Here is a 16315-nt window from a genome sequence, read left to right as displayed (position 1 = left end):
GACTTTCGTTCTTTCCAACCGGCCACATATTTTTGAATTACATCGTTCAGAACTGGGGTGGCAGCCGGGGTGGCAAGGCATCTTCTAGGGGTGGCAGATGCCACCCCATGCCACCCCGGTAGATCCGCCCCTGGAACCAAACATGTTCCACCTGCATCAGCTGGTGCTCATGACCAGGTGTCCAGGTAGACGTCCTCAGAGCTGAGTCAGTGAAACCGGACCGGACCAGCAGAATCAGAACTCGGCTGTGTTCAGACACCAGTGAGACAAAAACACGTCTTTTCATATGCAAACGGCGGCGACGCAGCCGATTCAGGGGGAGCTGTTGGAGGTAATTGCGGCGTCTTTCAGGGGAAACAGAAACAAGAAAGCAGATCCAGTCATTAGCACTCAGTGTCGGACAACAAGCCTCCCGGAGCGCGTTCTGTTTGCCAACAAATAATAAAGAGGGAGACGGGAGGGGGAGGAAAGGTGTTGCAGTAATTGTTTCCATGGTGATTATTTTCTTCTTTGGTGTGTGACAGCATGCAGGACGAGCGAAGGGGAAGAATTAAGGAAAAAAAGACGAACCCGACGCCGGCAGCCACGTCGGCAGCCGAAAGCAATTTCCTCGTCTAAATTTAGTTATGCAAAGCCTGTGGGCATCATCAGCATTTGGTAATTAGTTTTATAATTACTGCTGTTTCCCTTCGCTCTGTCACTCCATTTCTCTTTACACTGCGACTGGGGAATCAAAACATCTCTCACTCGCAGCTGGACAAATTACTCTCCGTTTATTAAGTGTGAGCGCCGCCGCCGCCGGACCGACCGAGCCTCTGCTGCAGAGCCGAGCGGCGCCGGCCGGCCCGCCGGTTATTATGCAGACGAGCGGCGGCCTCCTGTTGGTTCTTTCAGCTTTAAGATGAGACGTGAATGATTGCAGCCGGGTGGCGTCCGACGCAACCCGGAGCTGCTATCAGACGCTCCCGCTGCTAAATGACGGCTAACCCGAGTCCAGCTGGAGGCGGATCACCGCCAGAACCAGCGGCTCAGTCAGCACCGATCCGCATCCACACAGCGGTGGAGGACGTACAGGGCTTCACCGATCACCTGCCAGCACCAGTGGAGGCGGCACCACACAGGACTGCACTGTTGATTATCTTCTGCAATAATCAATCAGCTGTTTGGTGGAACATGTTCCCCAAAGGTTGTTTTCACGTTGGTGCATGAAGATCCATGTATCTGACCCTTTTGTGCATCAGTATTCACTTGTATGACTCGTTTTGTTCCTGCTTATCAATATTATTGTACATTAATATATATCCAGGTTATTCCCACGTTCATGCATCAAAATGTTCACTAGCTTTTGCTTTGACACCCAGATCTTTGGTGCTTCAGTGCTTTGGTCCATCAAGATCCATGTCTTTGTGTATTTTGTGCATCAGAAGGTTTTTGATATTCTAATGTGCTCATGTGCAGGTTTTTGACCCTGTTGTGCTTTAATGTTTAGGTCCAGTCATTTCCACTTTGCTGCATTCATGTAGTTTTCAACATCTTTCTGCTTTACTGACTCTTCTTTGCAATAATATCCATTTTCTCAGAGTTTCTTGCTCTGATATCCAGCTGTCTGGAGATGTGGTGGATTAGTTTCAAGGTTTTTGATTCTTGTCGTGTGTTACTGTCCAGGTCATTTACTCCACTGTATGTTAATGCTTCAGTTGTTTGTTGTTGTTGTTTTAATGTCCAGGTTGTTGACATGTTTTAGTGATTTATTGCTTTATTACCATCATCAGCATGAAGAACCACTTTTGGTTCCAGTCAGTGTCTTTATTTTTCTGCACTGTGCAGCAGGTTTGGGTTTAGTTTGGGTTTAGTGTTAGCGCTGCAGCTAACTGCTCCTGTCTACTTCCTATTGGCTGGATCTCTGTAGCTGATCTCTGTAGCTGATCTCTGTAGCTGGACTCTGTCGTTGTGCCTGTAGACCCGGAGCTCTGCAGCGAGCTGTGTTTATGGTGTCGGGTCGCTGTGTTCTCAGTATAATGGAGGAAGCCATTAGCCCAGCCAGCAGGCCGCATCATAAAGCCGTCAGCTGCTACAAAGAGCTCAGATGGATCATAAGCGGAGCAGAGTCCTGCTGCTCGGCCTCGCTGATAGCCTCCGTCTCTCTAATTGACTGTCTCGTTTGTTTCTGCTTGTCTCGTCTTTATCCCTCTCATTTTTCTCCTCCGACTCTCCTGCTCTGCCTCTCTGAGCGGCGCTGAGCAGGAGGCTGGTTCTGAGCAGCGCAGCAGTCTGGCTGCTGTGTGATGCTAAGTGGAGGGAACACACTCTCATGAAAACACACTTCTAGGAACGCCACCGGTCGCCCGACATCGCTGCAGCTGTAGACAAACCGCACAACACGGCGCTCTGACGGCGACTGGGCCGGATCGGAGCACCGGAAGGAGTTCACGCCTAGGTTTAAAAACGTCGTACGTTAATATTGTTGTGGATAAATATATTATATCATGTGTGACGTATAGTCCTTAAGGTTTAAAATATAAAAGAAGTTACAAATATGCACATAATCATGAAATGTTTTCTTTTGAAGAAGTTGCTTGGGTCTGTTTCTTTTATGATTTCACAGGACGAACAACAGACGGAGGAAAAGAAGTCCATATAAGGATGCAACCATTCTGTGTGATGAAGATGGGCCCTAATCAGTTGTTTTACGACCTGACCAGGCATCACGTGACTGAGTAGTAAAAAGAAGGGTCAGAGGCAAAAGGAGTAGTCTTGCTTTGTCTGATGCCAGGGAAAGTTTGACCCAGAGCTCTGTAATGCAATATTCAATGTGTAATTAAATTGATTGATTGAGACCGAATTGAATCCGATCTCATCTTTAGAAACGAACACGCAGAGAAGACAGTAATTCTCAATAATATCCAGGTTCCATGAATACCTATTATTATTATTATTATTATTATTATTATTAATAATAATAATAATAATAATAATAAATGTGTGCATTCAAATCCAGGTTTTCTTTATGTGGTAAATTTGGTGCCATACGAGTTTTGTCTTTCTTTTTCTATTATACACTTTTCTGTGTTAATATCCAGGTTGATACTTTTGGACATCTTCATTTTTCAGGTTTCACACACTGATGCTTTAATATTTAGTGTTTTTATCCTTTTTTGCATCAGTATCCACCTTTTTGAAACTTTCCTACATTTAAACCCAGGTGTTTTACATTTTTTAAAACATTTTATTATCTATATTTACACTTTGGAGCAATAAGATGCAGGTATTGGACACATTTTATCGTATTAATGTTGAGGTTTCTGATGCTTTCATGTGTTGGTATTCAGGCTTTTGTCCTCGTTGTGCATTAATATCCAGCTTATTGATATGTTTGTGTGTTGACACCAAGGTTTTTGATATATTTGGCATTAATATCCAGGTTGTTGTTATTTTATTGCTCTGATATTTGGGTCATCTACACTTTGGTGCATTAAGATCCACGTTTGTGATGCTTTGGTGCAACGATATCAAAGCTGTGTTTTAAGATCCTGGTTATTGATAGTTTGGTACGATAAGTTTTTGACTTAATATCCAGCTTATTGACATGTCTGGTGATCTGCTAATTAGCTGCATTGAAAAAGTTTGTATTGTTTTCACACAAGTGACGGTTTGCACCATTAAATCAGCCTGAGATGAGATTAAATCATTGTTTAAAGTCCTCCAGCTGTTTCTGACCTTCCCAACAAATATTAGTCAAAATTTAAATTGTTATTTATCCTTTAGTTACTCGAAGACAAACTTTTGCGTCCACCCAGCCTCCAGTTAGGCCGTCGACAATCATAAAGAGGCTCCGAAAGACAAAGAAATGTTTTCACAATAAAACCACACACACACACACACACACACACACACACACACACACACACCTCGTCAGCTCCTGTACCCAGTCATAAATAGGTTTGTGGGTCTTATAAAAAATGCCATAATTTATATTTTAATAACGGAGAGATATTTACACAGAATGTAAAGCAGCAGAGGTGTGAGTGTGTTTACAAGGTGTGTGTGTGTGTGTGTGTGTGTGTGCGCGCGCGCTCCGTTCTGCAGGTGTGTGTTCCTTAATATGTACGTGTGTGTGTGTGTGTGTGTGTGTGACGGCGCCAGTGTGTGTGTGTGTGTGTGTTTGTTTGTCTGAGTACAGTGAGGAAGTGTGTGTGTGTCTTGATTTCCGAGCGGCTCATGAAGTGTGGCATTTTGGTGTCTGCTGCTCCCTGCATGCATAATGAATAGCCAGGTGTCGGAGGGTCACGCACACACACACACACACACACACACACACTCACTCACTCACTCACACACACACACACACACACACACACTGTACGCACACGTGCAACGTGCAAACAGACGTAAATTTGCACAGAAACACACCGACAGACATTCGGTCGCACGTTTAAATGGTGAGCGGTCAGTCGTGTAAACACACACACACACAAGCAGACGGACGGACACACACACACACACACACACACTCGCGGACAGACACACACTCGTTGCGGGTGTCAGGATGCTCCAAAGGTCACGGTTGTTTGTGTGGATCCTGCAGCAGATGTGGAGACTCTCTGACAGTAAGTCAAAACCTCCAACACTAAACTGTAGAAGAGCAACTGATGGGTCAATTACTGCAAAGGTCAATGGAGGAGGAGGAGGAGGGGGGGGGACGAGGAGGAGGAGGAGGAGGAGCAGGAGAAAGGAAAGACGGGAAAGGATGAACAGGTGGAGGAGAGTGATGTAGAATATGTGCGTGAGGAACAAAGGATGAAGGATGGAAACAGGAGGAAGGAGGGATGAGAGGAAGAGGAGCTGGAACAAAGGAAGAGAAAACAAAGGGAGGCTGTGATGAAGATGAGGAGTGAAGGAGGAGGAGGAGCAGACTTTGTTCCGTATTAGTTAGTTGCAGCCTAAAGTGAAACCCTGAAGTGAACATTTGACAGGATTTTAAGAACTTCACCAGTTTTCAGAGTTTTTCTGTTTCCACACATTAATGTGGCGACTCAGAACCGGTCCATCAGAACAGAAAGACTGGATGGATCCAGCAGAGGACATGTTTAGACCAGGCTGCTGCTGATCCACACAGGTTTCAATGTTTTGGCTGAAATATTTATTAAAAATTGTCCAAAAAGTCTTAAATCCTGCCAAAATGACCAAAAGTTGTCCCAAAGAAGACAAAGACTTTCTGAAATGAATGAAAACTGGCCTGAAATAAAATATAAAAAAGAGTTGAAACAAAAGGATAGAGATCGTTCACGATGACTCGGAGTTGTCAGAAAACAGAAGAACAGCGTGAAACCTCCAACCAGGCTGGTGCTGGTCCAGAAAGCTCCTGTCAGTGTCTGTGGATGGATGGATCCATGGTTCTACTAGAACCCAGTCTCTGGTCACATTTCACCAGCTGCTGAGGCTCTAACATCAGTAGAACCTGATGAGGTGAAGTTGGACCAGACAAGGTTCTGGTTTTACATATTTAGACCAAATGTTGGTAAGAACCAGAACCTGGAGTTCACAGGTTCTAGATGTTGGTTCTGGATGTGTAAAGGTACAAGCTGCTTCCATGTCGTCTTCATAGAGAGAAGACGAAGAACAACCTCATCTTCATCTATTTATCTTCATTTCCCGCCTTAATTCGGTCAAACATAGTTTTTGTCTCCAGTGAACACGTTGGAGGAATGAAAGGAGTGAAGCAGCTCAGACTGAGTCAGCAGGAGGAGACAAGGAAGGAGGCGAAGTAGAGGAGGACAGGAGAGGAAAGAAAAGGAGCGATCAGACGAGGAGACGAAGAGCAACAAAGGACGAGGAGGAGGTTAATGGGGAAGGAGGAAGAACAGAAACGTGGCTGGAAAGAGGAGACTGAGAGGATGTAAAGATCAGAGAGACGTGAGGAGGAAGGAAGGAAGGGTGGATGTATGGAAGGAAAAGGAGGATGAAAGAGAGGAGGAAACGAAGAGAGAGAGATGGAAAGACAGAAGAGGAAAAGGAAAATGGTGGACGGTCTTCATTCATGGACCTTCACTTCCTGTCAGGGTCGGGGTTCGGCTTTAGGACACGCTCAGAGATACCGCTGAAGTCAAATCGTTTCCAACCATATATATACACACATCACCAGATGATTAAAGGTTTCTCTGCTGGTTGACCAACGAAGGGTTTGGTTCACGAGTTTTAAATCAAATGTACGAAGAAGATCATCAGTCATCCTGAAACTCTGCATCTGAACATGTTCGTTAGTGTTTGTATGAACAAGGCCGACATCATGGAGGTAAACTCTGTCAGACCAGCAACGTGTGAGTCATTAAACGTCCAGTATTCACTGTAGTCTGTTTAACATGACTTTACTGCTCGGTATCATCCCTGACAGCACTCCTTCCTGTTCTGGTCCTACTTCCTGTGCATCATGTGGTTCTGTTGAACCGTCTCGTCTCCTTCATCTCACCGCTGCTGCTTTATCCTCACATTATGGTCATTTCTCCTGATCTCATCTAAACCGACAGAGATGGAAGAAGGTTTGATAGGAACAGAGAGAAATGATGCAACCTGAGCTGGAAGGAAGGACGAGAGAGGAAATACAGAAGAAGAAGAAGAATCCACAGGAGGAAGAATAATAGAGGAGGATATTCTCAGTGGGTCAAAGAGAAAGAGTCATCAGGAGGAATAACACACACACAGCAACACACACACACAGTAACACACACACACACACACACACACACACAGTAACGCACAGAACCATCTTCATTACCTGGACCGATGCAGAGCAGCTACACACACACCAAAATCAATAACTCTGCTGTACTGACACACACACACACACACACACACACACACACATACACAAACAATTACAAAGAAAAGAGTCACATCGGCATGGACACACACACACAGGGTTGTGTAGGAGGATATTCATTCATTAGTGTCAGTCAATAGGAGAGAACAGACAACCTGCAAAGACCTTGTGTAGCATGTACTGTGTGTGTGTGTGTGTGTGTGTGTGTGTGTGTGTGTGCAGCAGGAGGGACAATCTGATTAAATGACTGTGTGTATTGCTGTGTGTGTGATAGTCACAGAACAAGGTGAAGCAGCGTCACCTTGTTCTCCACTGGTTCTGGTTCTCTGAGGGTTTAAACGTTTCAGACGAATCTGATGTTTATGTTTATCTGATGTTTATACATTTATGTGTTGTTTATATATTTATGTGTTGTTTATGTTTATATATTTATGTGTTGTTTATGTTTATGTGTTGTTTACAGATGACCATGTTGTTGTTGTGCAGTAGAACCATCAGCTCACGGAGCAGATCTACAACCAGCAGGACACGCTGTGGAGGTGGAGGAACGTCTGAGCTCCTCTCTGCTCTGACTGGAGGTCCATACAGCAGACCAACACTGAACAGAAACTGTCCAGAACTGACAGATGGACCAACAGACACGCTGGTCCAACTGGGCTGTTTACTCTCAGAACATCCATCATCTCTACACCTTAATCCTCACTGGGGTCATGGGGGGCGGAGCCTATCCCAGCTGACTTAGGGTGAAGGCAGGTTCACCTGGACAGGTCACCAGTCTATCACAGGGCTACACTTAGAGACAGACAACCAAGCACACTCACATTCACACCTACGGACAATTTACAATCACCAATTAACCTCAGCATGTTTCTGGACTGTGGGAGGAAGCTGGAGAACCTGGAGAGAACCCACACTGCACAGGGAGAACATGGAGACTCCACGCAGAAAGATCCCGGGTGTCCTCAGCGGGACGCCAACCGGCGACCTTCTAGCTGTGAGGCGCTAACGGTGCTAACGGTGCTAACGGTGCTAACCACCGAGACACCTGCAGCCCCTCTCAGAACATAAATGATCAAAGCGTGTTTCTGGTCCTGCTATGATCCACGTTTCCTCCACAGACACCAAAGTTAAAGCAGAAAAGGAACCGACTTGTGAAGAAAATCAAACTGGAGCAACTTCGTTTATTAAACGTTTGTCAACTGAACTGATTAAGAACCAAACATTTAAGAAGTCGTTCAGATGATTGTGTTTAAACATTAAGACGTGTGTGTGGCTGAAAATCCTCCAACTTCCTGTTTGCTGGTTGAACAGAGTTCAGCAGAAACGGTGACGCAACTGTTGCCTTCGTTTGTGTTGAGACACCGTGTGTGTGTCTGCTGCTGCCGCGTGGCTCGGTTCTGAATGACAGTGGGTCGGGCTGCCGATACACAACACAGACACACAACACAGATACACAACATAGATACACAACGCAGACACACAACACACACAACACAGATACACAACACGAACACAACACAGACACACAACACAGATACACAACACACACACAACACGAACACAACACAACCACACAACACAGACACACAACACTAACACAACACAACCACACAACACAGACACACAACACAGATACACAACACAGACACACAACACAGATACACAACACTAACACAACACAGACACACAACAGTAACACACACCAGTCCAGCACACAGACCAACTAACTTTGCGTTCATTAAAATGCATGTTCCTCTTCAAAGCGCTGACGACAATGAAGCCATCTGCTGCTGTGTTGTGATGGCACGAGCACACACACACACTGACACACTGCAGACATGTGTAGAAATACCGACACACACACACACACACACACACACACACAAATCACAGACGCACAAACGTGACTTTAATTCACACGAGCTGAACTACAGTTTGGCTCTCGTGCACGTCGCAGCTCTGCAGGTAAATATCTTAGAGCTGCACACACACAGTAACACACAGAGTAACACACACACACACACACACACACACACACAGAGCAATACACACGGCAGGAGAAATTTCAGGCAATTTGCTTTCATCTTGGGGTCATTCCTACAAGCCCAAACGTCCCTTTTAAAAGCAAACGCTCCTCTTCTCCTCTAAGTGCGTCGCACAAAGGGCCCATTTCAAAGGCAAATTCCACTTAGATTCACAAGTGCTGTGTGTACTCTGGTACTCCAGGCAGAAATTCATCAAAGCTTAATGTTCCCTTCACAGAAAATCACTTAGCGCACAAGCTAGCCGCCCGCGTGTGTGTATGTGTGTGTGAGTGTGTGTGTGTGTGTGTGTGTCTGCAGCGTCTCCATGTTGTTTGATGGCAGCTTAAAGGGCCAGAGAGTCGCTGCAGCGCCGGCGTGCACTGCCAGGCTTCTGTTGGGACGCTCACGCTGATCAGACGAGCTTCACCAGGAGCCTCAGACCGAACTAAACGAGAGGCCGCAGCTGCAGCGAGTACAAACGTGTCGGGTACAGACTGGAGGTGGCTTCTGGTTTGTTTTTAGCAGAACGGAGCAAAGGGATCAACCGTCTGGTCCCAAACGTCTCAGCTCGGCCTTACTATTAGAACTATTTAAACTCAAAGAAACACCAGCCGAGAGTCAACAGGTAATGTTATCAAAGTAGTTTCAGACAGAAGAAGGAAGCTCAGGTAAACATGATCTGTAGCAGCGTGTTCAATACTACAGCTGGTTGAATAGAAGGTAAAGACACAGCTGGAGGGATTCCAGGCTGCTATATGCCACATATGTACATATAAATAGATATATACACACCCTAATGTGTGATCATGTGAATATTTTCAGGTCCTGAGTGTGAGTTTTTCCATCCATCCATTCATATCTGTTGTGATGTTTTAAACTAAGAGAGGCCAAATGCATGGATGTGAACAAATGACTGAGAAGAATAAAAAAAACAAGTTGTGCAAGTTGCTGTAAATAACTACTAAAGAACCAAGTCAGTGATCTGTCTGTAATATGAATAGATGATATTTTTATGGCAGACATTTTGTCTTGAGCGCTTATTAATGGTTGAGAGTCATCAAAGAAGCAACAAGAAGATGAGGAGGTCCTATGAGGACACACACCTCCTACATGAATGAACAACAAGGTCTTCTCCTGCCTACATGAACACACAGGGAGACCAATTCATGGCAGTTATATATATATATACATATATATCAATCAAACTTTGTGTCTTTGAGGTCCTGACTCTGAGTCTTTACTTCTATCGTCCATCCAGCTCTCACATGTTTCTCGGTTGCTAAATCCTTTCTTTAAGTAGCAGAGTGAACTATATGATGAGAAACAACCAGAGGTAGCAGTGTGACGGCTCACACCGCCAACATCGACGGTTCTTTAAGAACTAACGAAGAACGAAGCCAGTAAAAGGTTCGCTGTGAAGTAAACCTGGGATTCTGACGGTTCTTGAGCTCCTACCTTTGACGGACGTGTTGGGCGGCGGTCCCTCGATGCGAAGGTTCCACGGCGGGTCTCCCTGGTTGGCGAAGTCCCTCATCTTCAGGTAGCTGATGGTGAGCCGGATGATGGAGGCCTTGTCCAGCTGGCTGGTGATGGCGCCCGGCAGCGGCAGCATCTTGGCCAGCTCATAAAACTCAAAGTTCTCTTTTCCCCGCCGCGACCTCGCCGCATCCCGAGACTTCTCCTTCCTCAGAGCCTGCAGCCTGCATGGAAGACACAGAGTAATCTGATTACTATGTGATGCTCAGTAGACACAAGACAACATGTGAGTGACATTACCTCCACGCTATGTTAGCCATGGACAACAGCTTCTGTCATGACCAAAGTCATGGAGTCTCCAGCGACTCCTGGAGCTCTGGATGTGCTCTGATGGAACCACTGAAACACGAATCTTGGTTCTTTCATAGATTTATTAAAGATCTTCTGGAAATAGGATAAAATCTGAGGTTTCCATCAGAGAACATCCAGAGATGAGATGGAGACTCAGGCCACGTTCACACGTAGCCGGTATTCACAAAAACGGATCTACGTTTTCAAAAATAACATCGTTCTCACCAGATCGTTTTCAAAAACACCTTCGTTTACACAAACCCGTATAAACACGTGGTTAAGAGCTGCTATGAGCTGCCAGACCTACAGGGGGCAGTGTAACGTGAAGCATAAAGCCATGCTAGCCCATCAGAATCCTGGAACAGACACAACAACGGAAATTTCTTGTTACTTCAACGATAATGGGGTCGTTTGTTTGGACCGACAGAGACGTGGAGCTGCTGCTACATGTGCTGTCAGAGACACAACAAGGAAACACTGACTGTAAACATGTCAGTCCATATATGGACGTAGCCAAACTGTAAACATGTAAACATGGTTGCACACACACCGTAAACGGTCTGCACTTATATAGTGCTTATATGGCGGTTTTACCCAAAGTGCTTTTGTTTCTCATTCACCCATTCACACACATTCATCCACCAATGGCGACAGAGCTGCCATGCAAGCTGCTGCCTGCCATCGGGAGCAACTTCAGTGTCTTTCCCAAAGACACTGAACCTGGAGGGGATCGAACTGGAGGACAACCGGCTCTACCACCTGAGCCACAGCCATGTGACGCTGACGTCGCTTTACTGTGACATCAGACTCCGCCTCCTCCTGTCTACATGCAAACGTATAGACGTTGACGTGTAAACCAAAGGCCCGTTGAGATATCACCGTTCAGCTGCGAGCCAACGGGCCTCAGAGACGATGAACCTGGTCGTCACAGTGGACGGACGCTCGTGTTCATGACTGTACACGTCTCCAGGTCTAACTCGGACAGACTCGACTGAGCTACGTCATGTCTCTCCGACACCACCGGGCTGCTCTCCTCCTCTCTACTCCATGACTTTGTTTCCTGCGTCTCTTTCCACTCTATTACTTTATATCAGGGAGCTGCTCTGTTTATTCTCAGCCTTCAGCAGCGGCGGTGACGAGCAGACTTTCCCGCGGCCTCTCATCATCATCGGACGCCGTTATGAATTAACTCGGCAATAAATCAGCTGCTAAAAACCTCTGTGGGCTTCCTGCCGGCCACACACACACACACACACANCACACACACACACACACACACACACACACACACACACACACACACACACAGCGAGACAGGTGATTAATTTTTGCCTGAGTAAAAAAAAAAAAAGAAGAAGTGAGAGTGTTGGAGGATGTAAAGAGAGGATGATGGAGGGACACTTTAGAGGAGGAGGAGTTGTTTAGGGCTGCACATGACAAATGGCTGTCATCTGGCCAACGCTATCATTTTCATACTGTTTGTCGTTTATTTATCAGCGAGAACAAACAGCGAATGGAGACGAGTCCAGCGTGTTCGTTCCTCCTCTTACGTAACCGCGTCCTTCCCTAACGCTGCATTTCACTGATTTTCTCTCCAGGCTTTTTCTCAGCTTCTAAACATTTCTGGACCTCGGTGTGAGTTCTGGAGGTGAAGTCCAGGAACGTTTCCACATTCTGCAGCAGAACGTCGTGTTTATTGAAGAAGCGTCTACATGTGAAAGTCCTGCATTTAAATAAGAGCCGAACGTGGAGGTGTTTATGATGCACAGCGGCTCGTTTCATTATTATACATATTATTAGATTACTGATAAATTAATGCGTTAATCACTTTAATGTTGCATCTGGAGCTCGTTTGAAATGACTTTATATTGTGCTGGGCAGCTTCACTGACACGTTAAACATCATTTATGTGTTTTATATTAATAATGTGAAACTGCAAAAAGCTTTAAAACAAATGAGGACGAGTATAAACAATAAACGAGGTAGTGAGCAGGACCTTCAGCAGCATGGAGCTGGTCATCTCCTCCCTGAACAACAGCTCACAGGTCAGACCTGATGGAACAATCCTGACAGGTTAGTGATGCTCCTTTAAAGATCTTCTGGAGTTTAGTGCATTAGTTCTCTGCTGATGTGACCTCCAGCTGGTTCCTCTTGTTGTTCTGCTGATGTGGAAGCAGCACTAACATCACACCGGCTGATGTTTATTCTTATTTTAATTCTGCTTTGGTTCATTGTGAACATTTTCAGCAGCTTCATAACTCCAATAAAATAAAAACTTGTGTGTCTCATACGTCGGTAGTGACGGTCGTCTGAAACGTAAACCGCCATTAAATTAAAGAAACTCTAAATGACTTCCAGCTGTTTGTTCATCGTTTGCAGTCAGTCCAGTCGTACAGGCCGTTGCCTGAACGTTGCAGCGCTGCATTGTGGGAACCTGCACATCTTCTCCTCTGCATCACTACATCCAGGTGTTAAACTGCAGGTTTTCATTTGAGCCAAAGCTTCCAATAAAGAACAAGACTGAAGGTTTAAATGTTCATATGAACATCCTGCAATATGATTTATTGAAGAAATCTACCGGACAAGTTGAAATGTTCACGTAGGATCCCATAAATGTCTACATATACGACTTCAGGAACACAGGTAAGGTTAGGACCACACTATATTATTTAATATAAACATTTACTGGACTGATTTAAATGTTGTGTTTCAGAACCTGCAGTGTTAGAACTTATTCACATTATCATGGAAACCCAGCAGACAAATCCTCCGTCAGCCAAAGGACCCAAACTTCACTGGTTCCTGGTTGTCAATAGGATTGTAGGTTCTTAAGTTAGTAAAATACATTCCTTTATTTAAATATGTTTTGGGTTCTTAAACATAAAATCAGCTGTTTGGGCTCTGAAAGGTCAGAAAATAGTAAAACAAAGGTCTGGTTTAGTCCAGAGATCCTCAGCTTGGTGTCGCAGAGGAAAGAAGTTTTTAAGGAGTTTTAATTTTAAAAATTGCTTCAATTGATCAAACAACAACTAAATGAGCTGCTAATAGCTGATGATCAATAACGAGGGCTTTCAGAAACTGGACTTTAATAGACGCTGTTGGTAAATGTCTCCATCTGAAGCTCTGATCAGCTATAAGCTGATAAAGAACCATCTGAACCAGTCACAGACATATTGATCACTGATCAATCAGTTTAGGAGCCTTCAATAAAAACTTTCTCAACACTGTTCACCATTTTAGAGACCCAACAGCTGATTGGTTCATCCAGAAAGTGATCAGCAGAATACCATGAAGACAGTCGCACATCAGCTGCAGCTCTCATGGAGGATTTCACTTTTTATTCGTCTTGTGGAGTTAAAACGGTTCAACCTGCAGACAGCAGCTGTCACTGATCGGACGTTTTCAAGAGTTAAACCTGAGCGACAGCAGCAGCTTCAGCGTCTGGAGCGCTGAGTTACTGCTCGCCACCGAGCTGCGTTTCCAGCTGTGTTTCCTGTGTTTCCAGGCCGTGTTTCCTGCGTTTCCAGGCCGTGTTTCCTGCATTTCCAGGCCGTGTTTCCTGCATTTCCAGGCGTGTTTCCTGCGTTTCCAGGCTGTGTTTCCTGCGTTTCCAGGCTGTGTTTCCTGCGTTTCCAGACCATGTTTTCTGCGTGTCGCCGGGTCGGCTGCTGCCAGAGCAGAGCAGCAGACGGAATTTATTTGTTCCGCAAACTTGGAGCGCATTATGTTGACGGACGACAAATACGTCTTCATGTCTGTCTGGCGGAGCGCCGGCGGCCCGGAGGCGTGTTTGACCTTGACTCCGGCAGACATATTTATCATGTAGCGCCTCAGCAGGTAAACGCGACACTTGTTGTGATCGCTGCGCACGTGTGAGCGTGTGCGTCGCCGCGTATAAACACGGAATGAAAGCGTGTCGTAAAGTTCAGCCGGGTGACTTGATGGTGTTTTAAAGAGCTTGTCAGTGTGTGTGTGTGTGCGTCGTAAAGTTCAGCGAGCTGGTCGATGGCTTTTTAAAGAGCCTGTCAGCCCACCGGAGGAGTGTGTGTGTCTGTGTGTGTGAGAGCAGAGAGCATGCTGGGAAGGTCGCAGGTTTAACTTCCAGGTCAGTCGGAGGAGGAGACGCCATCAGTCATGTGACGGACGACGAGGCGGATCCCTGAGACGCTGCGAGGCCCCGTCCAGATGTGTGACGACGTCGTCCCTCCGTGATCGGGTTTCTTCGTTTATCATTAACGCTCAGGAGGCAGTTTGTGCTTCATTCATCCACTTTAAACAGCACTGAGCCAGAGCTTGTGATGAAACGTGCAGCCGGCGGTTTGAATGTTGACTGAAGCGTCTGCTGAACGTCCTTCTGCTGGAATCTTAACGTTTACTTCTGTTGTTTTCACTGTTTGTTGATTTGGTGCAGGATTTGAATGTCAGTGTTTCACCATTTTTATGTCTTTTTTTCTGCAACTCGCTGCCAAATTTTAAGGAATTTATGTTTTGGGTTTTTTTGCAATGTAGAGAGAATAAATAGGTCTAACAGGTAAAGCAGAGCGAGGACAGGACAGGTGCTCATCGTCTACTGGAGTGGACGTCTTTGTGTGGACAGGCTGACTGTGAACACTGCTGGCTTCAGGCTCTGCAGTAACACGGATGTGACATGATCTACTGGTCATGAACGCTTCAGGCTTTCTGCATGGGACCACTCAGCTCTCTGTTAGCTGCTCCGTTAACATGGAGACTCCACACAGAAAGATCCCGGGTGTCCTCACCGGGACACCAACTGGCGACCTTCTAGCTGTGAGGCGCTAACGGTGCTAACCACTGAGATACCTGCAGCCCCACCACAAACATCTGTAGAGAAATGAAGAAACTGCACCAAGACAGCAGATAGAAACCCAGCAGGTCGCTGAGGAGGCCACAACGGCAGCATGAGGATGTCCCGATGCTTTAATCCTGTAACTGAGGTCTGAGCAGCTTCACTTTAATCAGACTGTTTAAACCCAACCTCTGGTCAGACGAGTTCTACCGTTTCATTCAGCAGAGCTTTAGTCCATCTGAGAGCAGATCCAGCAGCAGCAGGATCTGGTCAGGAGAGGACCGCCTGGATGAGATCCACAGAACCAGCTCAGTGACCGGACGTCTCACACGTTGCTGTGAATGTTGAAGCTTCGACAGAGCTTCTGTTGGACTTCTCCACTCAGAGCAACAAGCTGCAGCAGAAACATTCCCATGGTGTCCTGAAGCTCCTCAGAGACCAGACGCTGTTTATTCCACGTCTGCAATCATTTGCTTGAACAGAAATCAATTTTTGTTGCATTTGTGTCTCAGAATAAACTCTGTAACTCTGCTGTTCTCTCCAGATATCTGTTTACACAATCAGCTGCTGCGCCGCCGAGGCCCGACGGAGAGCCGGAATATTTCAGAGGGTTTAAAAAGTGAAATCATGCAGCAGCGTCTCTGATGAGATAAAGAGAAACAGCAGCAGCAATATGAAGACAGAGATGGAGGCGGCCGATAGGAGGCTGCACGGTGGCCGACGGGGAAATCTGAAGGCTGCAGGTCCTGACCGCTGATAAACATCACACACATGCAGACACACAAGTTCAGCATCGGCTCGACAACTGACACACAAACACACACACACACACACACACAC

General features: G+C 45.9%; 1 protein-coding gene across 1 annotated transcript in view; it reads right to left on the bottom strand.

The window, feature by feature from the left end:
* npas3 (neuronal PAS domain protein 3) overlaps positions 1 to 16315 on the bottom strand; it is a 221600-nt gene that overhangs the window by 164675 nt on the left and 40610 nt on the right. The window contains exon 3 of the mRNA XM_008284886.1: positions 10235 to 10541. Coding sequence (XP_008283108.1) covers positions 10235 to 10541 — 307 coding nt within the window. The remainder of the gene's footprint in view (positions 1 to 10234; positions 10542 to 16315) is intronic.

The sequence above is a fragment of the Stegastes partitus genome, unplaced genomic scaffold (assembly GCF_000690725.1).
Source record: "Stegastes partitus isolate 25-593 unplaced genomic scaffold, Stegastes_partitus-1.0.2 Scaffold378, whole genome shotgun sequence".
In the NCBI taxonomy this organism is placed as follows: Eukaryota; Metazoa; Chordata; class Actinopteri; family Pomacentridae; genus Stegastes; species Stegastes partitus.
This window is presented reverse-complemented; position numbering and strand designations above follow the sequence as displayed.